This window comes from Pituophis catenifer, unplaced genomic scaffold, assembly GCF_029215685.1.
Source record: "Pituophis catenifer annectens isolate HBS135680 unplaced genomic scaffold, rPitCat1.0.hap2 SCAF_15, whole genome shotgun sequence".
Lineage (NCBI taxonomy): Eukaryota > Metazoa > Chordata > Lepidosauria > Squamata > Colubridae > Pituophis > Pituophis catenifer.
In genome coordinates, this window is record NW_027256895.1 from 6,533,707 (window position 1) to 6,561,572 (window position 27,866).

The 27,866-nt window shown below is 38.9% G+C and overlaps 1 protein-coding gene and 1 pseudogene across 1 annotated transcript; both read left to right on the plus strand.

Annotated features, from left to right (window-relative positions):
• Positions 1-469: 469 nt before the first annotated feature.
• LOC139324811 (vomeronasal type-2 receptor 26-like) lies at positions 470-1,365 on the plus strand (annotated as a pseudogene).
• An 8,681-nt stretch (positions 1,366-10,046) lies between these two features.
• Positions 10,047-27,655, plus strand: LOC139324812 (vomeronasal type-2 receptor 26-like). The gene is made up of 6 exons (XM_070954562.1): positions 10,047-10,318; positions 11,995-12,286; positions 17,209-18,072; positions 23,516-23,743; positions 25,476-25,602; positions 26,754-27,655. Exons 1-6 carry the CDS (start codon positions 10,047-10,049, stop codon positions 27,653-27,655), a joined length of 2,685 nt encoding a protein of 894 aa, XP_070810663.1.
• The last annotated feature ends 211 nt before the right edge of the window (positions 27,656-27,866 follow it).

The following is a 27,866-nucleotide window of genomic DNA, read 5'->3' on the forward strand; positions in this document are numbered from 1 at the left end:
TTCAATAGCCCTTTGGGAAGTCAAATATTAAGCTGGCTTTCTGTCTAAGGTATTTCACTTCTCATCCAAGAAGCTGAAGAAGAGCTGAAGAAGCTTCCTGGGTGAGAAGAAAAAGCATCATCAAAGAAAAACCAGAAAGCCCAGTTCCCTCTTGAAAAAGCACTTTTGGGTCTTCTATTTATTTGAAATCCAAAGTAGTCCATGTTATTTTTGGTGCCCCTGAGTGAAGGTCACCCAGCTGACTTTCTGTCTAAGGTGTGAGTAGAACTCACAATCTTTTGGTTTCTTGCTGAATGTCATATTCATGAGGTCAAATTGATGCATATATTTATACACATGCATATGTATCGGTACACATAAACATACATAGGATGTTACAACAACTCTGCTTGGGAGACAAAATGCTATACACAAATTGACCTGAAATCTTTCTTTCTTTTCTTCCTTTCTGTCTATCTGTCTTAAAGATATGGAAAAATGCTTCAAATGTCCAGAAGACCAATACCCAAACAAAGGAAAAGATGACTGCATCCACAAAATTATAACATACCTTTCTTACAAGGAACTTCTAAGGTATACTTTGGCCTCCATTTCTATTTCATTGTCTTTGATCACTGCTCTTATATTAGGAATATTTCTTAAGCACAGAGATACCCCTCTGGTCAAAGCCAAGAACCGGGACCTCACCTACATTCTCCTTATCTCCCTCCACTTCTGTTTCCTGTGTCCTCTCCTGTTCATTGGTCAACCCGGTAAAGTCACTTGCCTTCTCCGACAACCAACCTTTGGCATCATCTTCTCCGTGGCTGTTTCTTGCATCTTGGCCAAAACTCTCACTGTGGTTGTAGCCTTCATGGCTACCAGGCCAGGCTCTAACATGAAGAAGTGGGTGGGAAAAAGAATGGCAACCTCCATTGTCCTTTTCTTCTCTCTCATCCAAGTTAGCCTTTGCACCATCTGGCTAGGATCTTTCCCTCCATTTCCACAGTTGAACATGCATTCTGTGACCGAGGCCATCATCAATGAATGTAACGAAGGTTCTACGGTCATGTTCTCCTGTGTCCTAGGCTACATGGGCTTCCTGGCTCTTGCCAGCTTCTTTGTGGCCTTCTGTGCTCGCAGATTACCAGACAGCTTCAATGAAGCCAAATTCATTACCTTTAACATGCTGATATTTTGCAGTGTTTGGGTGCTATTCCAACTTACCTGAGCTCCACGGGAAAAGCCTTGTTGGCTGTGGAGATCTTCTCCATCTTAGCTTCTAGTGCTGGATTACTGGGATGTATCTTTTTCCCTAAATGCTATATCATTCTGTTGAGACCTGAGATGAATACCAAGGATCAGCTAGTAAGAAGAAAGAACTGAAGAATTCAATTCCTTTACTTTTGGATACAATGGTGACTAGTATGTGTAAGATTTTGGGATCAAAAAGTCACTGTAATGCCATTATATTTCCTAATATTATTCAATTTCTTTATCAATATTTATGAGCTGAATATCAAAGTGAAGATAAAAAGAATAAAGAGTTAAAATATTAGATATCTTTCTGGTGCAATGTTTATTAGTATGAGTAAGATTTGGGGATTCAAACATGAATTATCATCAATTCTGTTTGCCTAATATTATTATTTTTTTTAAAAAAAGTTTTTTTTTATTTTTTTAAACAAAAACAACTTTTGCACAAAATTAGAAGAGTAATGACACATCAAGCGAAGAGAAAGTAATTAGCAAAATCATGGTATGTGCAGAAATGGACAGACTCATAAAGGAACTTCAAGAAAAAGAGGAACATGATTACTATTTAGCATGGAATAAGTGGTACAATTGGTTGGAAGATAGGAAAAGGAAAAAACAGGATTAGGCGGCAGCCAGTGGAACCCAAGACAGCTATAGAAATACACATTATTCAATATAGGCCAATAGTGACTTAAAAAATTCAGACACAATGTAAAAGACCCAATTAGGGAAGAGTCAAATATACAAATGAGAATTATATAACAGATTACAGTTGTGATAACTTCGACATGATTATATTTGACCTCTTTTTTTGTTTACATATTTTGTATGTTTTGTTATTTATTTATTAGTTAATTAATTAATTAATTTGTATACTGCCCTTCTCCAACAGGACTCAGGGCGGTGAACAGCCATGGTAAAACATAACATATAAAATTTAAAAGCAATTTAAAAACATTAAATAATTTGGCTATCCATTTAAAACAACCCGGATTAAAACCAATTACAAATTAATACCGAAGGGATGGGATCAAGCCAGCCCGGCTAGGTGAAAAATATGTGTTTTCAGGGCCCGACAAAAAGCCCGGATTACTTGTCTTGTTTTGTTTGTATTTTTAAATAAATAAAAATTTAATAAAAAAAAAGGCATGCCACCCCATCAACAAATCATGCCCCTCCAAATTCAATAATCTAGCGTTTTTCAATGTTATCCATTCTTTGATCCACATTAAACTAGCTGCTTGATAATATAATTCAAAGTTGGATAGACCAAAACCACCCCTCATTTTAGTGTCTTGTAACAGCTTAAATTTTATTCTTGCCTTCTTTCCCTGCCAAATGTATTTCAACACCATTTTATTCAAATCCACAAAAAAAAAAAAAATCCTTACCCAGCTTTATTGGAATTGTCTGAAAAAGATACAAAATTCTAGGTAAGATATTCATCTTAATAGTTGCAATCCTACCAATCAGAGATAGCTGCAAACTTCCCCATTTCACCAAATCTTGTCCTATCTGTTGCTTAAGCTTATTATAATTATTTTCTTTAAGTGAACTACACCTCATTGTCAATTGTATCCCCAAATATTTTACCTTATTTGTGACCTTGCCTAATATTATTTAGCTTCTTTATCAAGAAGAATATACAATGCATTGAAACCTCTTCTCTGAGGCAGTCCAGTTCTATCAAAACCTTGGCATTCTGACTGCAAGGAGTTCTAAGGCATTTTTCACGTGTTTGTGGATTTGCTTTATCAATAACCCCAAGGTAAGTCCTGTCTGGACATTCTCAGATGACCTGGGAAGATCTGTGAGCCTTCCTGTGAATATGGCTGCCTACACTTGCTTTACAAAATGCCTCTTCCAATCTTTCTCCTGGTTTTTCTCCAGTTTTTCCTTTTATTGGCATCAATGCATTCTTAGGGTTGTGCTCATTCAAATCGCATTGCTTCAGTGCTCCCGATCCTCTGGGTACCAAATTACCAAATTTAGACCTTTTCCAGTGTTTTTTGGCCCTTTTTTTTTTTTTGAGGCTTTTTTCAGCCCATTTTTGAGAGTTTTTTCAGCCCTTATCCAGCCTTTTTTCAGCCCTTTTTCAACCTTTTTTGCCCCTTTTTTGCGGCTTTTTTCAGCCCATTTTTGAGGCTTTTTTGGGCCTGTTTTGGAGGCTCTTTTCAGCCCATTTTTCAGCCTTTTTTGGCCCGTTTATGAGGCTTTTTTCCACTGATTTTTGAGGCTTTTGGCCCATTTTCAAGGCTACTTTCTGCCCATTTTCAAGGCTTTCTTCAGCCCATTTTCAAGCCTTTTTCCAGATGAATTTTGGGGCTTTTTTCAAACCATTTTTGAGGCTTTTTGGGGCCTGTTTTGGAGGCTCTTTTCAGCCCATTTTTCAGCCTTTTTTGGCCCGTTTATGAGGCTTTTTTCCACTGATTTTTGAGGCTTTTGGCCCATTTTCAAGGCTACTTTCTGCCCATTTTCAAGGCTTTCTTCAGCCCATTTTCAAGCCTTTTTCCAGATGAATTTTGGGGCTTTTTTCAAACCATTTTTGAGGCTTTTTTCAGCCTGTTTTCAAAGCTTTTTTTTTTTTTTGCCTTTTTTTAAATAAAAAAATTGGGTTGAAAAAAGCCCCCAAAACAGGCCAAAAAAGGGTCTGTAAAAGGCCCCAAAAGGCCTGAAAATGGTCAAAAAAAGGCCCAAAAATGGGGCGTGCAGAAGCCAAAAAATGGCCGGTGGGTGGGCATGGCTTCCACAATATTTGGTCTATAAGACACACAAACATTTCCCCACCCCCATCCCTATTTTGGGAGACAAAACAGTGACCTTATAGTCCAAAAAATATGGTAATAGTTGTTATAAGGCCCAAAGTGATGCCATATCGTGAGAAGCAGAAGGCTGAAAGTGGCATAGAAAAACTCCAGAGAAAATGATGTACGTGCACAAAAGCACACTGAAATTATCTGACATGACAGGCAAGAGCAATGAGTCCCATTTAAGAGTTAATCAGAATAAAGAAAATGACACCTGAGTTGATGTCTGTTAGAGAGTCGCTGATATAGCAATAGCAAAGGCTATTATACCTTACATACCACTCCATAGTGTGTTACATTACTCTAAGAGTGGTTTACAATGTCAGCATTTTGCCCCAAACAATCTGGGTCCTCATTTTATCGGCCTTGGAAGGATGGGTCAACCTTGAGTCAACCAGGATCAAACCTCTGACTGTGGGCGCAGTTAGCCTGAAATTCTGCATTCTAAGCATTGCATCGCCAAGCAATGATTGAACATGAAGGGCTATCCAAAGGATTTGCTGGAAAGCCATATCCATGTACATAATCATCTATTCCAACCTCTCTTGCAATTAGTATATGTGGTACCTTGCTCAATAGTAGCAACTGTGAGAGGGATCTTGGAGCCCTAGGGGACAACCATTTAAATAGGAGCCAGCCGTGTGCTGCAGCTGCCAAAAAAGCCAACACAGTTCTAGGCTGCATAAACAGAGGGATAGAATCAAGATCACCTGAAGTGTTAATACCACTTTATAAGGCCTTGGTAAGTCCACCCCGGAATACTGTATCCAGGGGTCCTATAAGATTATAGGACTTGAATCTGAGACTCTTGGTTTCTAATCTGAGTCACAGAGTCATGGAGACAAATTTGCAACCTGGCTCCCGGCTGCCTGTGCTCCCCTGGGTCCTAGAGCCCTTCACCACCACCTAAGGTTGTTTGTCGCCTTGTTGCCTCAGCTCTACCAGGGTGGGCTAGCTAAGGCAACTCAGGAAGGAAGAAGCCAACATCCGGAACAACCATAAACTGGATGACCCTTAATCTATGGAGAAACTCAGTTGTGGTTTACTTGAAGAGTGAGTCAGAAATTTTAGAATTTGAAACACTGCTAATTAAGGTAGCAGGTAGACGCAGAGAAACCCACTAAGTTTATCAGCATTCTTTGCAGTGGGAGTTCCTTCTGGGAAAATTTTCAGCCAAATTATCTTTTAATCTTCACTTTCCATGCCACTGATAAAACAGCTATCCTGGGCTAGAGGTTGTCTTTAGAAAGAACTAGGATTTATTCCCATGTAAACATTTTTAAATAGGGCCAAGTTGTGGCCCCTTAGACTGTCTTAGTGGAGAGGAAAGCAGGACTTCAACCAGGAGGACCATCTGAAGAAAAAAACCAGATGCCTCTGTGAAATGCATCAGGCCTCCCAAGGCAAGATGGTGGAGTGGCCGTCGGCTTGTGGAAATGATCGGACAGGGCTAAGGCTCAGTAACAGGAGGACATTCATTGTTTGGTGGGATACCTCAATATGTGGCTCCTCACAAGCCATCAGTAGAGTCCCTAGAGCACTCCCAGACTTGCTTCAATTTTATTCGACATCTTTGAAGCTTAGACCATTTTTGAAGTTGTTTGATATATTAATTTTACCTTGGGGACAGTGCGTATGTGTGTATGTGTGAGTGTGTTTGGGATGGATTGAAAGTTAAATTATTTTTAGAATGGAAGGAGTGGGTTTGGACTGGCTGGAATTAGGGAAAATGAGGGACCCGGGGGCAGGGAATGGAGTCCCCTCTGCTGAGTGTGCAAGCAGAAGCAGATGGGGGCTCAGATATGACTCCCGGTTCGGTACGAGTTGGATGCCTTGCCTGTCGGGGAGGAGGGAGGCCGCTGAGGTGGGGAAGGGGATCCCTGGGGGGATGGAGAGCCGGAATATTGTGGTTATGACTGGGAGAGGTAGATATGGCGGGAGCCAAGGGGTAGGCTCCTCTCAGGGAACTAGGACTTGCTGTCTCAAAATGATAACTTGTTCCGGCCCCTCTGGTTTTGGTTCATCGGACTCACCTCGTATACCTGGCGACTTGGGATGTCAGGGCCCTGGCTTCAGGCTGCTTCTGTTTAATGTCAGGTCTGTTGTTAACAAGGCCCCCCTCGTTCGGGACTTAATCCTGGAGGAGGGGGCTGACCTGGCATGTATAACTGAAACCTGGCTGGGCCAGGAGGGGGGGTTCCCCTCTCAGAGATGTGTCCAAATGGGTTTCAGATATTGCATCAGCCACGACTCCAGGGAAGGAGTGGAGGAGCGGCAGCTATAGTCCAGAAGAGCCTTTGTGCTAGCAGGATCCCTGCCCCGGAGATTGTTGGGTGTGAGTCTCTCCTCTTGAGGTTGGACTCAAGGGTCCAGTTGGGCTTGTTGTTGACATACCTGCCTCCCAGCTGCATGACAACAGCCCTGCCTGTGCTGCTAGAGGCAGTAGCCGGGTTGGCGGTGGAGATCCCCAGGCTTATGGTACTGGGGGACTTCAACCTACCATCACTTGGTGAATCCTCCGACGGTGCTCAGGAGTTCATGGCTTCCATGACAACCATGGACCTGACCCAAAAACTTCAGGGTCCGACCCATGAGGGGGGACACTTGCTTGACCTGGTATTTCTCTCAGGGCAGTGGAGATATGATCTGGAATTAAGGGGTATAGAGGTCTCACCCTTGTCGTGGTCAGATCATTTCCTGTTGAGGCTGGACTTTAAGACGCCACTCCTCCATCGTAGGGAGGCGGAGCCGATTAAGTGGTTCCACTCCAGATGCCTAATGGACCCTGAGGAGTTTCAGAAGGAGCTTGGGGAGATACCTGACTCCCTTGTCCACAATCCGGCCGAGTCCCTAGTGGCTGCCTGGCATAAGGCGGCGTCTGGAGCATTGGACTGGATTGCGCCTTTGTGGCCTCTCAATGGCAGCGGATCCAGGAAAGCTCCCTGGTTTACTGAGGAGCTCCAGGAGATGAAGCACCAGAAGAGACATCTAGAGTGATGCTGGAGGACCAGTAAATCCGAATCCGACCAAACACTTTTAAGAGCCTTTGTTAGGACTTACTTACAGGCGGCAAAATGTTCACATTTTTCCGCACTTATTGCATCCACTGATTCTCACCCAGCTAGCCTATTTAGGGTAACTCGCTCCCTCCTTAAGGTTGGGGGAACAGAGGAGCCCTTGCAGGGTAGAGCTGAGGAATTTGTACAGTTTCTGTCAGATAAAATCGCTCAGATTTGGATGGACCTGGACTCTGATTGGGCAATACCAACTGAGATGACAGGGGTGGGTCTTAGTCCTATTGTGTGGGAGGAGTTTGAGCCAGTGACTCCTGAGGAAGTGGACAAGGCTGTAGGGGTGATGAGTTCCTCCACTTGTTTGTTGGACCCGTGCCCCTCCTGGCTGGTTTCGGCCAGCAGGGAGATGACACGAGGCTGGCTCCAGGCTTTAGTTAACGCGTCCTTGAGGGAGGTGTCCTTCCTGCAGCCCTTAAAGGAAGCGGTTGTGAGGCCCCTCCTGAAGAAGCCTTCCCTGGACCCAGCAGAATTAAAAAAAACTTTCATCTAGTCTCCAACCTATCCTTTGTGAGAAAGGTCGTAGAGAGGTGGTGGCACTTCAGCTCCTGCAGTCATTGGATGAAACAGAATATCTGGACCCTTTTCAGTCTGGTTTCAGACCTGGCTATAGCATGGAAACTGTGTTGGTCATGCTGAGGGATGATTTCTGGTGAGCCCGAGATGGGGTCATTCCTCTATCTTGGTGCTACTTGACCTCTCAGTGGCTTTCAATACCATTGACCATGGTATCCTTTCTGGGATGACTAAGGGAGCTAGGAGTGGGAGGCACCGTGTTGTGGTGGTTTGCCTCCTATCTCTCTGGTTGATCACAGTTGGTCCTGATAGAAGGACAGAAGTTGACCCCTAGGCTCCTCGTTTGCGGGGTGCCTCAGTGCTCAGTCCTCTCTCCCCTCCTATTTAACATCTATATGAAACCACTGGGTGAAATCATCCAATGACACGGGTTGGGATATCAGCAATATACTGATGATACCCAGCTGTATATCTCCACCCCTCGTCAGTTCAATAAAGCAGTAGATGTGATGTGCCGGTGCCTGAAGGCTGTGAGGATCTGGATGGGAGTCAACAGGCTCAGACTTAACCTAGACAAGACCGAATGGCTCTGGGTATTGCCCCCTAAAGACTATGTCGATTGTCCATCCTTGGTTCTGGGGGGGTGAGAAAGTGCCCCCCTCAGAATGGGCTCGCAATTTGGGTGTCCTTCTAGATTCACAGCTGAGACTGGAACAATATTTGACAGCTGTAGCTAGGGGGACCTTTGCACAGGTTCATCTGGTGCACCAATTGCGACCCTACTTGGATCAGGAGGCTCTCCTCACAGTCACTCATGCCCTTGTCACCTCACAGTTGGACTATTGCAACACGCTCTACATGGGGCTACCCTTGAAAAGTGTTCGGAGACTACAGTTGGTCCAGAATGCAGCTGCGGAAGTTATAGTGGGTGCGCCTAGATACACCCACATTACACCAATTCTCCACGAGCTGCACTGGCTCCCTATTGGTCTCCGGGTACAATTCAAGCTGTTGGTCATCACCTTTAAAGCCCGACATGGCTCAGGGCCAGGCTATCTTCGAGACCGCCTTCTACCACATAGCTCCCAGAGACCGGTAAGATCCCACAGAGTCGGTCTCCTCCGGGTCCCGTTAGCTAAACAATGTTGGCTGGCGAATCCATGGGGAAGGGCCTTCTCTGTGGCTGCCCCAGCTCTCTGGAACCAGTTACCTCCTGAGGTCCGGACTGCCCACACCCTATCCTTTTATGAGATTGTTTGCATTGTTTTATTCTTGGTTGTAAGCCGCCCAGAGTCCCTTTGGAGTGGGGCGGCATAGAAATGCGACAAAATAAATAAATAAATAAATAAATAAATAAATAAATAAATAAATAAATAAATAATCCAGTTTTGGTTGCATGATGTAAAAAAGATGTTGATACTCTAGAAAGAATGCAGAGAAGAGCAACAAAGATATTTAGGGGACTGGAGACTAAAACATATAAAGAACGGTTGCTGACCTGGGCATGTCTAGTTTGATGAAAAGAAGGACTAGGGGTGACATGATAGCAGTGTTCCAATATCTGAGAGGCTGCCACAAAGAAGAGGGAGTCAAGCGATTCTCCAAGGCACCTGAAGGCAGGACAAGAGCAATGGGTGGAAACTAATCAAGGAGAGAAGCAACTTAGAACTAAGGAGAAATTCCCTTATAGTTAGAACAGTTAATTGTTGGAAAACGTGCCTCCAGAAGTTGTGAATGCTCCAACACTGGAAGTTTTTAAGAAGATGTTGGATAACCATTTGTCTGAAGCGGCGTGGGGTTTCCTGCCTAAGCAAGGGGTTGCACTAGAAGACCTCCAAGGTCCCTTCCAACTCTGTTATTCTATAATTCTAATTCTAGAATGAGACGACTCAAAGCAGCCAGGTGCGTATGGCTGGGTGGGCATGGCTGGTTGGTTCACTACAACTAGGTGGGCATTGATGAGTGTAAAGGCCAGATGGGCACACAAACTAACTCTATGCACACATACCCTTCCAAGCTTGAAGGAAGGGAAAAAATACAATTATTAGCAAAAAGGTTGTTTAGGATTCCAAACCCAGCATTCAAAGAATTATTCTCTGAATTATCTGCCTCCGGATTTAGTCAAATAAATTTTCCTCCAACCAACCTATTGTTCAACTATTTCCCAGGAGAAAATAAGTCTGAACATGTCTATTTTGCCTCTGATATTCAAAACTGGGAGGAGGGACCTGAAGTAAGGGAGTTTCTGAAGAGTTAATTTTTCAAATCTCTCCCTTTTTAATCTACTGAATCATCTGAAGTTAGAATGTTAGCAGGCTCAGCTGATACACATCAACTTGCATTTATCTCCTTGTTAAGTGATAACCAATCTATTTTTCTCAAAAATGACAATGGTGCCAATCAGGGGCTGATGAAAATGGCAGTTGAAATGGACAAGACTGTACAGATGCAGAAAGCTGAGATTTTCTCTCAGACGGTGAAACAATCTATGATTTTGGCTCTGATCCTTAACTTAGTGGGAGATATAGCCAGCCTGAAATGTCACCAGAGTGATCTTATCCCCATTCCTCATGAGTGGTACCAGCCAGCTGACCTCCTCATTGGTGGGATGATCTCTCAGTTTACATATGCATTCAGTGAAGATCTATTTGAGGAAATGCCTTCACAGGTCTCAGCTGACTTTTCTGAGTAAGTATGGAGATTCTCAGAAATCCAGGTCATAGTTACCGTATTTTGAAGGTTTAATTTCTTTTCTTTCAAAAGACAACTGGATTGTTTGTTTGTTTTTTTTATTTGAAGAGGAAGAAGATGGAAGACTACCAGTGAAGGCTTTCAAAAAAAGACTGGACAACCATACTGTATGTCTGAAATGATATAGGGTCTCCCAAAGGTGCTTTTTCAAGAGGTACAGTAACTGGACTTTCTCTTCTTTCTTTGAAGATGATTTGCTTCTCAGAGCTGAAGAAGCTTCTTTTGATGAGAAGTGAAATGTCTTTAAAGAAAAACCAGAAATTCCAATTGCTTCTTGAAAAAGCATCGTTAGGACAACCATGACCCTGATGACTGAGAATCTCCACAGACAGATATAGGATCTCCTACTCAAGCAGGAGGTTGGACTAGAAGACCTACGAGGTTCCTTCCAACTCTATTATTCTATCTTCTGAGACATTTTGCTTCTTATGCAAGAAGCTTCATCAGTTATAATGCTATAGGTTATACAACAGTTATAATGTTATAGGTTACACATAATGTTCATTGGTTATCATTATAACTGATGCAGCATCTTTGAGAAGAATCTCAAAGGTGTTTTTTCAAAAAGCAACTGGACAACTATATCAGCTATGATCTGGATGACTGAGAATCTCCACTGATACCTTGGAAAATGATGACACAAATAAAGAAACAGTCCAGTTGTCTTTTGCAAGAAAAAATGCAACTTTGAAAAAATATGTTTGTGTGTGTGTGTGTTTTGGTCACTACACCTGCAAATATTAGCCAGACTGACAACAAAGGTGGAACTGAGGAACTTTGTCTGTGAGAGATAATGTTTCATAAACTATAATACCTTACTCAGTATTAGCGCTACCGTTAAGTAACCAGTGCATTGGTCCATCCTTATGGATAATTCTTTTTATTTTGAAACATTGGTCTAAGATTCTAGAGAAAGGTAAAGTGCTAGGAAACAACAACAAAAATAGTCAGCCTCTATTTTCTATGATGTGAAAACAGTTACAATATCTAGCTTGCAAAATAAAATAAATAAATAAAGTGTGACTATATTAAAGATATACTTTTATGCTGCTATATTTTATAGCCAGTTGACTTGAGCTGTGGTTTTCCCATTCATTTATAATAATGCAATAAACTTGATGTCAGTTACAATTTTCTATGCATATGGAACTTTCTATTCAACATTTCCTTGTCTTCTCATGAAAATAACAATTGTGTTTTTGCCCTTGCAGCCCCTGTGCTCCATCACTTCTTCATTTTTTTCCTTTAATGGCTTCTGTGCTAAAAATTAAATTTATTGATCAATTGATTCAATATGTATAGCAACCCCTCTTACCAAATAATTCTAAATGGTGAACAATGTTTTTTCTTTTTTAAAAAAAATGCAATTACAATTAAAATTTATATTTGTTATAGTGTTGCATTTAATTGATTCCAATCTCTCCAGTTTTTTATTGCAATCACAGTTTAAAAACCAGGTGGGCTTATGTAATTGAGTTTAGAAAAAAACATCAAGTAAAAGAGTGTTTTTGCAAACATGAATAGGATGCTGGCTAAGGATGTTTTGTAGCTTTGTAAACATTGGAAGCTTGATTTCTGCACATGTTTGGAAAAGAATGCACTTCTGTTTTCAGTATGGTGACAAAGTTCTACCAGCATGGTCTTGCTGTGGCCTTTGCTGTGAAGGAGATCAATGAGGATCCCCAGTTCTTGCCTAATGTTACTCTTGGAATCCATATCTACGACAGCTACTTTGATGCAAAGATGACTTATCGGACCACCTTGGATCTGCTCTTCAGATCAAGTAGCTTTCTTCCCAACTACAAATGTGCCAGTCAGAGGAACCTGATAGCCATCATTGGAGGACTTGGTTCTGATACCTCTTTTTACATGGCAGATATCCTTGGTCTCTACAAGATTCCACAGGTAGGGGTTTTGCACTATAAAACATGGAATTACATATTTTTTTCCTCACCTTAAACTCCTGGTGATTCCAAAAGGAGGAAAAGGTAATTGAAAGACTAATTAACTGCATCCAGTTTTGGTCACCACACTATAAAAAAGATGTTGAGACTCTAGAAAAAATGCAGAGGAGAGCAACCAGGATGATTAGGGGACTGGAGACTAAAACATATGATAAACGGTTGCAGGAACTGGGCATGGCTAGTCTAGTGAAGAGAAGGACCAGGGGAGACATGATAGCAGTCTTCCAATATTTGAGGGGCTGCCCCAGAGAGGAAGGGGTCAGGCTATTTTCCAAAGCACCAGAAGGCCAGACAAGGAATAATGGATGGAAACTGACCAAGGAGAGATTCAACCTAGAAATGAGGAGGAACTTTCTGACTGAGAACAATCTACCAATGGAACAGAAGTTTTATTATTATTATTTTACACAAAAATGACAGTATACACAGCAAAAGAGATAACTATGCTGGGTTTCGTATCACAAATCACTAGTCAAACACTTCCCAAGCGTTTAGGACTGCGTGATGTATCGGCGGATTATGTGAGCAGATCCCGGTAAGGTGGCCTTCTGCAACTGACCAATGGTGATCTTGTCAGCGCCAATTGTTTTTAAATGCTTGCTTAGGTCTTTAGGCACAGCACCCAGTGTTCCGAGTACCACTGGGACCACCTGCACTGGTTTATGCCAGAGTCTCTGCAGTTCAATTCTCAAGTCCTGATATCTGGTGACTTTCTCAAGTTGTTTCTCATTGATTCTGCTGTCACCAGTTATGGCAATGTTGATGATCCACACTTTTTTCTCCACAATCGTGATATCCAGGTTATTATGTTCTAAAACTTTATTATTATTATTATTATTATTATTATTATTATTATTATTATTATTATTATTATTATTATTATTTAATCTTTGGTGAGATTCACAGCCTTTGAGGCTGGTTAATAGCTCAGCAGCTCGAGTTCTAACCAAGGACCTAGGAACCATTACAGTATCGTCGGAGGATGTAAACTGTTGCGAGTAAGGTGGTTTTTTGTAGAGTCAAAATATTCAAGTCTGGCAAATTTAGAATTTCTAAATAGCCGGGTAGCCCTTTGGGTATTGCTCCAAGGGCTCCAATTACAATCAGGACAACACACAATTTCTTTTTCCACAGTCGCTCAACTTCAATTTGCAAGTCCCGGTACTTTGTGATTTTTATTTTTATTATTATTATTATTATTATTATTATTATTATTATTATTATTATTATTATTATTATTATATGTTGGCTGATGAAATTACTTGGATAACTAATGAAATGCCTCAGATTATCCTTGTATTATGTGCAACAACTACAGCAGTATTCAATCAGTAGATGGCAGTGTTTATAAATTGGGATCTATGGTATATACTCTATGGTCTTTTTCTTCTGAGGAGAGTTTCCTGTTACAGTTAAAAACTGTTAAGCAGCAAGGCCCAGGGAGACTGTACACTTCATTTTGATCTGTAAGGGTTATATAAAAAGAATTTTTAACAGGTTATAGGCCCAGTCAGGTGTGTTGTGGACCAAGTGCCTGTCAGTCTGAATCCTAAAGTCCCACAAGATCTTGAGTTTCTCATTCTCTAAAACTTTCTCAACCTGATGTTCCCAGTGGTTTTTGCTGTACTCAAATCCAAACTTCTGGCACAATTTCCAGTGAATGATCTTAGCAACACGGTCATGGCGTTGTAGGTAGTCAGTTTGTGAAATTTTGCTCCACCCACTGATCAGGTGGTCGACTGTCTCATCTTTCTCATTGCAGAGGCGGCATTTGCTGTTGGTGGTAACATGTTGAATTTTTGCCTTCATGCAGTTTGTGGCTAGGGCTTGTTCTTGAGCTGCCAAAATAAAGCTTTCTGTTTCTTTCTTCAGTACTCCTGATCTTAACCAGTTCCAAGTTAGTTTCTGGTCAGCTTTGCCTTCAATACTTTTCAAGTATTGGCCATGCAGAGCTTTGTGTTTCCAATTTTCAGCTCGCTGCTCAATTACTTCTTTCTTACATTCTGCTTTTGTTTTAGTTGTCTTTAAAAGGCCTCCTTTATTTACTTCCTTAATCATTGGTTCTTCTCTTTTCTGGATGTAATCATTCAAGCTGCGTTTTACTTCTTCCACAGTCTGCTTTACTTGTAGGAGTCCTCGACCACCCTCTGCTCTTGGTAAATATAATCGGTCAACATCACTTTTAGGGTGCAAGGCATGATTCATTGTCATAAGCTTCCTTGTTTTTCTGTCCAAATTGTCTAACTCCATCTGGGTCCAGTCAATTATTCCTTCAGAGTATCTAATCACAGATATAGCCCAGGTATTTATGGCTTTTATGAAGTTTCCTCCACTCAATTTGGACATTAATATCTTACGAATTCGCCAAATGTACTTGGCTGAAGTTAATTCCTTGACTTTATTATTCATGAAGTCAGAGGCTTCTAAAATCCCCAAGTACTTGTAGCCTTCTTCTGATTTTACTGCCTTTATCATTTCTTCATTCTCTAGTTCTATTCCATCCTCTTCTATGATCTTGCCTGCTTTGGTTGCTATTGTTGCACATTTGTCAACTCCAAACTGCATACCAATGTCTTGGCTGAATTCTTTTGTGTTTTCAATTAATAAATTCAGTTCAGCTTTTGTTTTACCAAACAGTTTCAAATCATCCATGTACATCAAGTGCGAGATTTTCAGTCCTTTCTTTGCAAGTTCGTATCCACAGTTCATCTTCAAAATGATTGTCAGTGGTAGCATTGAGAGTATAAAAAGTAGGGGTGAAAAGGAATAGCCCTGGAAAATGTCTCGTTTAATTTCAACTTCACCCAGTTCTTCTTCATTAGCCATAAGTTTCGTTTTCCAGAGGTTCATTGAAGATTCCAAGAATTTTTGTATGTTGCTGCTGATGCCTAATATTTCCAGGCATTTCTTGATCCAGCTATGGGGAACTGAATCAAATGCTTTCTTATAGTCTATCCAAGCCATGAACAGGTTGGTTCGTCTTTTCTTTGAGTTCTTTAGGATTAGCTTGTTGATCAGCAATTGATCCTTTGTTCCTCTTGAGTTTTTGCAGCATCCTTTCTGTTCTACAGGAAGCAAGTTATTTCTTTCCAGGTATCCATAGATTTGGTTTGCAATGATACCAGTAAGAAGCTTGTATGTTGTTGGCAAACAGGTGATTGGCCTATAGTTTCCAGGGTCCTTTCAAAAGAAAAAGTCTTTATCTTTTTGGATCAAAAATGTCCTCCATTTGTCATCCAATCATCATGTTTTAGGATCTGGTTCATCTGGGTTGCCAATTTTTTTTTGTTTTTTTATATTATTATTATTATTATCATCATCATCATCATCATCATCATCATCATCATCATTATTATCATCATTATTATTATTTTCATGTATTTTATGACAGATACAAGTGTAAAAATAATTATAAATACATGTAAAGGATATGAATAAAAGAAAACATTAGGACAGGGGATGGTAGGCACGCTGGTGCGCTTATGCACGCCCCTTACAGACCTCTTAGGAATGGGGTGAGGTCTACAGTAGACAGTTTAAGGTTAAAGTTTTGGGGATTTAGGGAAGAAACCACAGAGTCAGGTAGTGCATTCCAGGCATTGACCACTCTGTTACTGAAGTCATATTTTCTGCAATTGAGTTTGGATCAGTTTACCTTGAGTTTGGTAGGACATTTAGTAGGACATTGTAGCAGATGATTTTATGTATTATGCTTAGGTCAAACCGAAGATGGTGAAGTTTTAAATTGTCTAAGCTCAAAATTTTGAGTCTGATGGCATAAGGTATTTTGTTGCAAGTATAGGAGTGGAGGACTCTTCTTGTGAAATATCTCTGGACTCGTTCAATTGTATTAATGTCCAATATGTAGTGCGGGTTCCAGGCAGATGAGCTGTATTCAAGAATTGGTCTGGCAAAAGTTTTGTATGCCCTAGTTTGCAGTTCAATATTACCGGAGAAGAAGCTACACAATATTAAGTTAACAACTTTTAATGCTTTTTTAGCAATGCTGTTACAGTGAGCTCTGGCACTTAGATCATCTGAGATGAGTACTCCAAGGTCTTTAACAGAGTGAGGTTGTCTGTTAGGTCATTTCCATCCAGCTTGTATTTTGTGTTCTGATTTTGCCAATGTGTTAAAAAGAGCATTGGTTGAGATTTGGAGTTGCCAATTGTTTGACCATTCTGACACATAGTCAAGGTCTTATTGTAAAGTAGCAGCACTGTCAATGGTGCTGAATAGTTTTACATCATCCGCAAAGAGAACGCAGCTATTCCAGCTTATGCAGGAAACCGGAAATGCCATAAGATTTTAGTTTTAGAAGTAGCTTGTCGTGTACCACTGAATTGAAGTCTTTACAGAAATCTATATAAATTGCATCTATTGATTTACCCTGGTCGAGTTTTGAAGCCAATATGTTTTTGCAGTGTAATAGTTGCAGATTGCAGGACAATGTTTTTCTAAAGCCAAATTGTTTGTTAGAGAGTAGGTTGTTAGTCTCTAAGTAGATGGTAATGGATTGGTTTATGATTGTTGCCTTCGGAAGCTGTGAGAGCTTCATCACTTGAGACTTTCAAGAAGAGATTGGACTACCATTTATCAGAAATTGTGTACGGTATCCTCCTTGAGCAGGGGTCTGGACTAGATGACCAATGAAGTCCCTTCCAACTCTGACCAAAAAATATTGCTGGAAATGCATTATGCACTAATACTTCAGAAACAGTTCCCAAACTAATCCATGGTTTTCTATGCATTGACAAGTTATTTAAAAAATGGTAGCAAAATCAGACATACAGAGATGAAGCTGTCCGCTGGTTTTAAAAATTATAATTATATTTTTAACTCACCTATATATTATATTTGTAGCTCACCTATGGTGCCCTGGTCCCTGGGAAGATTGATTCCACTCTGGTCCCTTCGTTCTATTCCATGGTCTCCAACGAAGCCCAACAGTACTTGGGGATTCTTAAATTGCTCCAACATTTTGGATGGACCTGGATCGGGATCTTCATTCATGACAATGACAATGGACAGAAGTTCCTGCAGACTCTGGAAGCTTTGCTTTTCCAGAATGGCATCTGCACAGCTTACAGACAAAAAATCCCACAGCGCGTCTCTTTGGATAACTTTGAAGAAATGACTGAAATAACCTCATATATCGATATACCTTTAACTGATCAGAAAACCAAGGTGTTCCTCCTCTATGGAGAATCAGTGACACTCTCCCAGCTGAGGACCATTCTACTCGTACAAGAACTCAGAAATAAATTAAAAGATTCATTTAAGAAAGTATGGGTCATGACGAGTAGAATTGATTTCACATTACCCTTCTTGCAAAGAAGTTGGGACCTGAACTTTTTCCATGGTGCCATTTCCTTTACATTTCACTCAAGAGAACTTCCGGGGTTCAGCAAATTTCTTGAGGGCATAAAACCATCCAAGACCAAAAGTCAGGGCTTCCTGAAGGAGTTTTGGGAGCGAGCATTTGACTGTACTTTTCCAGATCCTGGTATGGAAATAGAGAAGAATGAAATGTGTACTGGCAAAGAGAGATTACAGGACCTCCCTGGGCCTCTCTTTGAGATGGGAACCACTGTACATAGCTACAGTATCTATAATGGTGTTTATGCAGCAGCACATGCTTTGAATGCCATGTTGTCCTCTCAGCTCCATCAGAGATCCTTCAGGAAGGTTCAAACTGCTGAACTTTTTGAGCTGCAACCTTGGCAGGTAATTGTAAAAACAACAGAACACTTTAAAAAAAATATTAAACATTCTTTAAAAAAAAAACAAAAAGAAAGCTTTAACAATTTTTCCTTTTCAACAGTTTCGCATCAGTAAAAAAATTCTTACTCATATATTTTTTCTCCCTTATTCTAATGTATCTTTTGTACATATTCTTCTAATATTAATTTATTTATATATATACATATAAATACCCCTGTACACAATTTCGTTTCTACAGTTTTTGTTTCCTCATATTTGTTATTGTACTTCTAATCAGTGGAGTAATTTAACAACCGGTTCCCTGCCCTAATGATTTCTTCCAACAACCAGTTTGCCAAACTGCTCAGAAAGTTAACAACCGGTTCTCCCAAAGTGGTGAGAACTGGCTGAATCCCACCATTGCTTCTACTCCTATTTCAACCATTATTTAATTTTTCCTTGCCTTTTATCTCTCTCCTCCACCCATTCATACCATTTCTCCCACACTAAGTAATATTCTGTTTCCTCATTTTCTTGTATCTCCTTTGTAAGTTTATCCATTTCCGCACATTCCAAAACTTTTCTGATCAAATTATCTTCGGTTGGTATATTACTGTTTTTCCAATTCTGAGCATAGATTATTCTTGCTGCTGTGATAATATGAATAATTAAATATTATATTTCTTTTTCATATGACCTTAGGAGTATTTCTAGTAAAAATATTCTGGCCTCATCTCCGTACGTTGTTTGGTTATTTCTTCTAATTGTGATCTGATTTTACTCCAATATTGTTTTGCTTTATGACAGGACTGCCACATATGGTAATATGTTCCCTTTTGCTGTTTGAATTTCCATCATATTGATGAAGTTTTGGGAAAAATCTTTGCCAATCTTTTGTACATGTTTTCTTTATAGGATACAGATATTGTCAGTTTTTAATTTTTGTTCCATTTATCCAATTCAATGTTATATCCAAAAAAATTTGCCCAAATTATCATATTTTCCTTAACTATCTTTCTCTTCCAGTTTGTACCTTAATAGATAGTTATAATTTTTTTTATCAATTTATCTTCTGTGCCTTGGAGGATTTTATCTAATTCATGTATTTTTCTTTGGAATCCATATTGTATCAAATCTGTCTTATACCTAGATTTTATTTGCATGTGAGGCCACCAATGTTTGTACCCTGTTCTTTTAATTCCTGCCTTGTTTTCAATTCCCCTTGACTATTTAACAAATCTTTATATCTTTTCATTTTGTCAATGTCTAATGCATTTGGATAAATTTGTGCCTCCATTAAGGATAACCATTCTGGAATTTTATCATAGTGATTCTTTTTTTTATCCCTTGCCATGTTTGTAGTAGTGGCTCTCTGATTAAATGTCGTTGAAAATAATTATGTTGTGATTCGACCAGAAGCATTGCGGTGAGACAGTCGGGGATTAGCGGGCTCTGATGAGCCCCATGAAATCCCGGGCTGACGAACCGCTGCAGAGGGGTCTTTGGACCAGATCTGTCCTGCAGGGACAGAGAAGAAAGAGAGGCACCTTGGAAGACCAAGAGGAACAGGCAAGTTCCTCAGAGGTCGGAGGTTTTTCTCTCTGACTTTGCAGCGGAGTGCTGCGGCCATTACGACCACCAGTAAACTGGGGCAACCAGATTAAGTAATGGGCAGGAGTGTAGAATTGAACAGAATATTGAAGCTGGGTGAATGATATTTAACTCATAGGCAGAAAGAAAGAAAAAAAGACTTTTAAATGAACTGTAAAGTCCTGGAGCTATAATAGCAGATAATAGGTGTGAAGGACTGAAGAAGATTAAGGCGGATATTATAAAGTGATAAAATCCGACTAGAAGTTTGTTTTGGATTTAAGTAATTGGAGAATAAAAAAAAAATCGGAAGAATTAAGAACCCGAAAAGATTATTTTTAATTTGGAAACTTTAAAGAGAGGAAGATTAAAAGAATAAAGAAAAAATTGTAACAGAAGGACTGGTTAATGACTTTAAATTGAAACTAAATTGGAATGCAATGCGCAATTTGGACTATGTATATTTGGACTGAATTTTAAATTAGAAAAGAGAAAGAGAAAAGAGAAAAAAAAGGACTATAATGTAAATTCAATTGGAAAAATATCAACTTAAAAAGAATAAAATGGTGCAGGAACTGAAGGAAATGATGATAACAATGTACTTATCATTGAAAACTGAAAATAAGGGAAATGACTAAAATGATGCATGGAAAATTGAAACTTGATGATCAGAAAATTGACTTAGGATATACTGAAGCTGAAAAAAAAAGAATGACAAGCAAGAAAAAGAGACTGATAATAAAGAAGAAGACAAAGACAAGGAGACTGATTATGGAAAATTAAATGATTATTTGGGTAGCAATAATAAAAAGGAGAACTTTAAAAATTACATGGGGCTTAACAATGGAAAAAATAGAAAAAGGGGAAAGAAACAAAAAAAGAAAAGAGGGTGGACTAGAAAGAATATATAAAAAACTTAAATGATTACACTGGGATTATCAGTGACAAAATAAGAAAAAGGGGAAAGGGATGGAAAATAACGGGAAAGATACAGCAAAATAAAAGAGTTTATGATTTTAAAAAATTATTACATTGGGACTAACAGTGGAAAGATAAGAAAAAGGGAAAAGAGAGTTCAGGATTTTAAAATACAAAAAAGAAGAAGGGGAAAGAAAAAGAAAATAAAATATAAGGAAGGGAAGGGAGAAAGAAATGGAAGAGAAATATGGGGTAAAGGAAATGACTACTAGGGTATTGGATTATGGATTAATTAGATATATTTAACTGGTCCTTATAAAAATGTTATAAAATGGTTGAAGTGTATTATTTGGAATAGTTACTAAAGAAAAAAACTATTTGAGATTGGAATAAGAGAATTTAAGAAAATAATTTGGAATTGTATTATATTATTTGAATTTTAAATTAGGGACATTGGAGTAAGATTGATATTAAATTGATTCTTTAACTAATTAGTGAAACTATGATGTCTGGAGTATAAGAGACAAATGTATAAATAATTGAAGTAATAGAATGGTAAATAATAAACCATTTAAATTAATATGAAGAAATGAACTGTATCTTTAAAGAATTAATGAAGGGTACTGTAACAAATGGAATATTTTTAATTATATATTTGGAACTTAACTAAATAAGAAAAGAAAGTTGAAATGATATTGGATTATGAATTACTTAGATATATTTAATTGGTCTTGATAAAAATGTCAAAATGTACTATTTGGAATAATTAGTAAAGAAAAAACTATGAGATTGGAATAAGAGAATTCAAGAAAATAATTGGGAATTGTATTATGTTATATGAATTTAAATATAGGGGTATTGAAGTAAGATTGATATTTAATTGATTTTTTTCTTTATTGAATATGTTTAACTGTTGAAATGTATTATCTGGAATAGTTGATAAAAGAATTATTGGTGAGTAGAATAAGATAACTTAAGGAAATAATTGGGGATTGTATTATGTTCCGTGAATTTAAATTTAGGGGTTCAAATTTTAAGGAGGGAAAAGAAAAAAGGAATTATACTAGCATGAAACATTAAGATGAAGGGTAATATTGGTTTTTTAAATTTAGAGAAAATAAAAGATATGAGAAAAATTGAATATATAAAATTGTGTTAAAAATGAATAAAAATCTGTACAAATTTAAAACAGGGCCAATATCCAAGCATTGTATGTTTGTTTGTGTGTTTAAAAAAAAAAAAACTTTACAAAAAAAGAAGAAGAAAAGAAAATAGTTATTTTTTCCCTCCAATAAAAAGGAATGCCACCCTCTCTGTAAATCGTATCCCTCTAATGTTAAAATTCTTTTATTTTGGAGGATTTTATCTAATTCATGTACTTCTCTTTGGAATCCATAGTGTATCAAATCTGTCTTATATCTGATTTTATTTGCATGTAAGGCTACCAATCAATGTCTGTACTTTGTTCTTTTAATTCCTGCCTTGTTTTCAATTCCCCTTGACTATTTAACAAATCTTTATATCTTTTCATTTTGTCAATGTTTAATGCATTTGGGTAAATTTGTGCCTCCATTGTGAAGAACCATTCTGGAATTTTATCATAGTGATTCTTTTCTATCCCTTGCCCTGTTTGTAGTAGTGCCTGTCTGATTAGATGTCACTGAAAATAGTTATGTTGTCTATTTTTTCCCTCCCATAAAAAAGAATGCCACCCTCTCTCTAAATCGTATCCCTCTAATGTGGAAATTCTTTTGTTTCGTAATCCCATCTAGTCTTTGATCCATATAAGTGATGTTGCTTTATAGTAAATTTCCCAATCTGGGAGTCCAAATCCTCCTCTTTCTCTACTATCTTGCAGTGACTGTATTTTGATTCTTGATTTTTTCCCCTGCCAAATATAATGCAAACCAGAACAAAAAGGCACAAGGACAGCTTTTTCCCAAATGCCATCACTCTGCTAAACAACTAATTCCCACAATACTGTCAAATTAACTAGTAAGACTGTATTACTATTCTTTTTCTCTTCATCCTTACTAGTACCTCTTTCTTCCCACTTATGGCTATATCCATGTTGCTTGTATCTTTACAACTTATATTGTTTTTATCGTTTCCTAGTATGATTTGATTACTTATTAGTATCCTATGACTATCACTAAGTGTTGTATCTTATGATTCTTGACGAATATATTTTATTTTTTCTTTTTGTACACTGAGAGCATATGAACCAAAGACAAATTCCTTGTGTGTCCAATCACACTTGGCCAATAAAGAATTCTATTCTATTCTATTCTATTCTATTCTATTCTATTCTATTCTATTCTATTCTATTCTATTCTATTCTATTCTATTCTATTCCATTCCATTCCATTCCATTCTATTCCAGGTAAGAGATAGAGAAGAATTTAGCCTGAGGCTCATTTGAAGCATATGCACCAAAGACAAATTCCTTGTGTGTCCAATCACACTTGGCCAATAAAGAATTTTATTCTCTTCTCTTCTCTTCTCTTCTCTTCTCTTCTCTTCTCTTCTCTTCTCTTCTCTTCTCTTCTCTTCTCTTCTCTTCTCTTCTCTTCTCTTCTCTTCTCTCCTCTCCTCTCCTCTCCTCTCCTCTCCTCTCCTCTCCTCTCCTCTCCTCTCCTCTCCTCTCCTTCTATTCTATTCTATTCTATTCTATTCTATTCTATTCTATTCTATTCTATTCTATTCTATTCTATTCTATTCTATTCTATTCTATTCTATTCTATGTAAGTGATGGAGAAGAAATTAGCCTGAGACTCATTTGAAGTCTGTGAGGTTATAATATTTCTTAATCAGAATTAATGACTGGAATTAGGGAAGTAGAACTATTTCACCATAACTGCAAGCAGAAATGAAATCTAATGGTATTCATACATTTTGTTTTCTTTCTTCTAAATGTTGTAAGCTTTTCTTTTTTTTTTTCCTCTTGGCTTTCCATTAGCTCCATCCCTACCTTCAAAGGGTTTCTTTCAATAATTCTGCTGGTGAGACAGTGTCCTTCAATGAGCAAAAGGAAATGAGAGGTGGATTTGACATTGTGCACATGGTCATTTTTCCAAACAGGTCCTTTGAGAGGGTAAAAATTGGATGGATCGATCCAAATGGACCCCAAGAAGATAAATTTGTCATCAGTGACAATATGATTTTGTGGCCTAGAGCTTTCAATCAGGTATGTATTCTTGTGGCTTCTTGAGAGACCCCATGTTCTCCAGTTGGATCACTGACATTGATTTCACATCAAATAAGGTCTGGATTTAGCATAGGTAACATTGCCATGTTTGAAGGACCTCAGGCAAGTGTTCCTTCACTTCTCCATATCATTCCACTTGCTTCCTTGCCTGTACTTTCTCTTTTCCCCAGTTCCCAATTTTGGTTTCTCAATGGCTTTTACAAATTACCATATTTTTCAGAGTATAAGATGCACTAGAATATAAGACACATCTTAGTTTTTGGGGAGGAAAATAGGAATTCTGCCTATCAGGTATTCTTCTGGCTAGCATCCTTAGTCTGGTCAGCTTCAACACATTAGTTTGCTGGTTTTGAGTGTGCATGCTTGCTTTTTATCCCCTGGTTGGGGATAAAAAAACAGCTTCTAAAGCACAGCAGATCGTTGGAGAGAGAAGGAATGAGAAAAGCAGGCAAAACACGGAAGATCGCTTCGCTCACTAGCACCTCATTAGGGCTGAAAAAAACTTGTAAAACACAGCTGATTATTGGAGGGAGCAGCAATGAGAAAAGCAGGCAAAACACGGAAGATCACTTCACTTGCTAGTGCCTCATTACGGCTGAAAAACAACTTCGAAAAAGCTACATTCGGAATATAAAATACACTCAAATTTTCATTTTTTGGGGGGAGTGCATCTTATACTCCAAAAAATAAATAATAGGACTGTATAATCTTTACTACAGAACCTTGGCAGTCAGACCAAGTATGCCATAAGGCTAAACATCAGTCACTCTTACTGTCTTTCTTGGGAAACCTCAACCTTTCTGTTTTTATTAGAATCGGCAGAATTCTCTCTAAATCTGATTTCTACCTCAATTAAAGTACAAATGCAATATGTGATGCTTTGTTTATCTTATAGACTTGGGACCTAGATTCTTGCACATAGTACTGGCAGCCATTTTTTCTGGAAATATTATTTCTGTATACAGATAGCTCTTGTCTTATGACCATATTTGGTACCAGATTTTCCACTGTTAAGCAAAGCAGCTGTTGAGTTGTGTGACTGAATTTATAACATTTTTCTTAAGGTTGTAAAGTGAAATGCTACAGTTTGTGAGGCTAGACTGAAGCTGCCATACCTAAAGATGAAGCAGGCATGGGTAGGCATGAACGTTGTCTAAAAGATTCCTTCAGGAGATAGATAAGAAGTTATTAAGTCTTTATGGAGATTCACGGTCATCCAGAATTTGGTTGTCCCAAAGGTGCTTTTTCAAAACTCAGATGTTTTGCTTCTCATCCAAGAAATGTCTTCAATTCTAACTGAAGATGTCAAGAAGCTTCTTGGATGAGGAGCAAAATGTCTTCAGGGAAAAGCAAAATCCAGTTGTCTTATGAACAAGCACATTTGGGACAAATAACAAAGTCATTAAGGAAATAAAGGAAAAATATCACCTAAACCAGACAAAAGAAGTTTAGCTAGAGCAGATGGGAACACCCCCTCCCCAAATTCTCATAAATATGAACCAATTGCCAAGGATCTGGATTTTGATCACATGATCGCAGGGATTCTGCAAAGGTTGTAAGTGTGAAAAATGGCCGTGAGTCACTTTTTTCAACCCTGCTGTAAACTCTGAATGGTCACTAAATGAACTGCTGTAAGCCAAGGACCACCTGTACATAGAAATAACTGGATGTATCATTCTCATTCCAGTTTTTTTTTTCCTACTTGTATTAGGTCTGTCCCCTTTCAGTGTGTAATGAACAGTGCCATCCTGGAAAACACAAGAAGAAAAAGGAAGAGGAAAAATTTTGTTGCTATGACTGTGTTCCTTGCCCTGAAGGGGAGATTTCAAACAAAACAGGTACATTATCCATTGTTATAACAGTCTCTTGTTTTTTATCTTAAAGCAGTAATATAAGCAGCTGCATCAGTTAACTAACCAGAACTCTGAAACTGATGTCTCTTGAGTACATAGGCAACATGATGTCAAGGAGTTCTGTTACTTTCCCACCAACGTGGTACTTATTTATTTGCTCACATTTGAATGCTTTTGAACTGCTAGGTTGGCAGAGGATGGGCAAGGACAGGAGCTCACCTCATCACATGGCCTCGCTTCTCATCCAAAGTGTTTCACTTTTCATTCAAGAAGCTGAAGAAGAGCTGAAGAAGCTTCTTGGATGAGAAACAAAGTGTCTTCAAAGAAAAAACAGAAAGTCCAGTTGCCCCTTGAAAAAGCACCTTTGGAACTTCTACTTATGTGAAATCCAAAGCAGTCCATGTTATTTTTGGTGGCTCTGAGTGAAGGTCATCCAGCTGACTTTCCATCTCAGGTGGGAGTAGAACTCACAATTTTCACAATGGTTTCTTGTTGAACTCATGAGGTCAAATTGGTACACAGAGAGAGAGAGAGAGAGAGAGACAGACAGTCAGACAGGCACGCACACACACACACACACACACACACACACACACACAAGAGATGAGGTGGCTCAGTGGCTAAGACACTCAGCTTGCCAATCAAAAGGTTGGCAGTTCAGCAGTTGGAATCCTGAGTGCCGTGTAACAGGGTGAGCTCCCATTACTTGTCCCAGCTTCTGCCAACCTAGCAGTTCAAAAGCATGTAAAAAATGCAAGTAGAAAAATAGGGACCACCTTTGGTGGGATGGTAACAGCATTCCATGCGCCTTTGGCATTTAGTCATGCTGGCCACATGACCACAAAGATGTCTTTGGACAGCACTGGTTCTTCAGCTTTGAAACGGAGATGAGCACTGCCTCCAAGAGAGTCAGGAACGACTAGCATATATGTGCGAGCGGAACTTTTATCTTACTATATATATATATACACACACACATACACATATAGATACACACATAGATACATGTACACATAAACATACAGGATGTTACAACAACTCTGCTGGGAGACAAAGTGCTATACACAAATTGACCTGAATTCTTTCTTCCTTTCTTCCTTCCTTTCTTTCTGTCCATCTGTCCATCTGTCTTAAAGATATGGAAAAATGCTTCAAATGTCCAGAAGACCAATACCCAAACAAAGGAAAAGATGACTGCATCCACAAAGTTGTAACATACCTTTCTTACAAGGAACTTCTAGGGTTTTCTTTGGCCTCCGTTTCTATTTCATTGTCTTTGATCACTGCTCTCATATTAGGAATATTTCTTAAGCACAGAGATACCCCTTTGGTCAAAGCCAACAACCGGGACCTCACCTACATTCTCCTTATCTCCCTCCACTTCTGCTTCCTGTGTCCTCTCCTGTTCATTGGTCAACCCGGTAAAGTCACTTGCCTTCTCCGACAACCAACCTTTGGCATCATCTTCTCCGTGGCTGTTTCTTGCATCTTGGCCAAAACCCTCACTGTGGTTGTAGCCTTCATGGCTACCAGGCCAGGCTCCAACATGAAGAAGTGGGTGGGAAAAAGAATGGCAACCTCCATTGTCCTTTTCTTCTCTCTCATCCAAGTTGGCCTTTGTGCCATCTGGCTAGGATATTCCCCTCCATTCCCACAGTTGAACATGCATTCTGTGACCGAGGCCGTCATCAATGAATGTAACGAAGGCTCTACGGTCATGTTCTCCTGTGTCCTAAGCTACATGGGCTTCCTGGCTCTTGCCAGCTTCTTTGTGGCCTTCTGTGCTCGCAGATTACCAGACAGCTTCAATGAAGCCAAATTCATTACATTCAGCATGCTGGTATTTTGCAGCGTTTGGGTGCTATTTGTTCCAACTTACCTGAGCTCCACGGGAAAAGCCTTGTTGGCTGTGGAGATCTTCTCCATTTTAGCTTCTAGTGCAGGATTACTGGGATGTATCTTTTCCCCTAAATGTTACATCATTCTGTTGAGACCTGAGATGAATACCAAGGATCAGCTAGTAAGAAGAAAGAACTGAAGAATTCAATTCCTTTACTTTCTAGTACAATGTTGATTAGTATATGTAAGATTTTGGGATCAAGAATTCATTTAATTATCATTTATATTTCCTAATATTATTCAACTTCTTTATCAAGTTTTATAGTGAAGATAATAAGAATAAAGAGTTACAATATTAGATATTTTTCCTTTCTGGTGCATATTAGTATGGGTAAGATTTGGGGATTCAA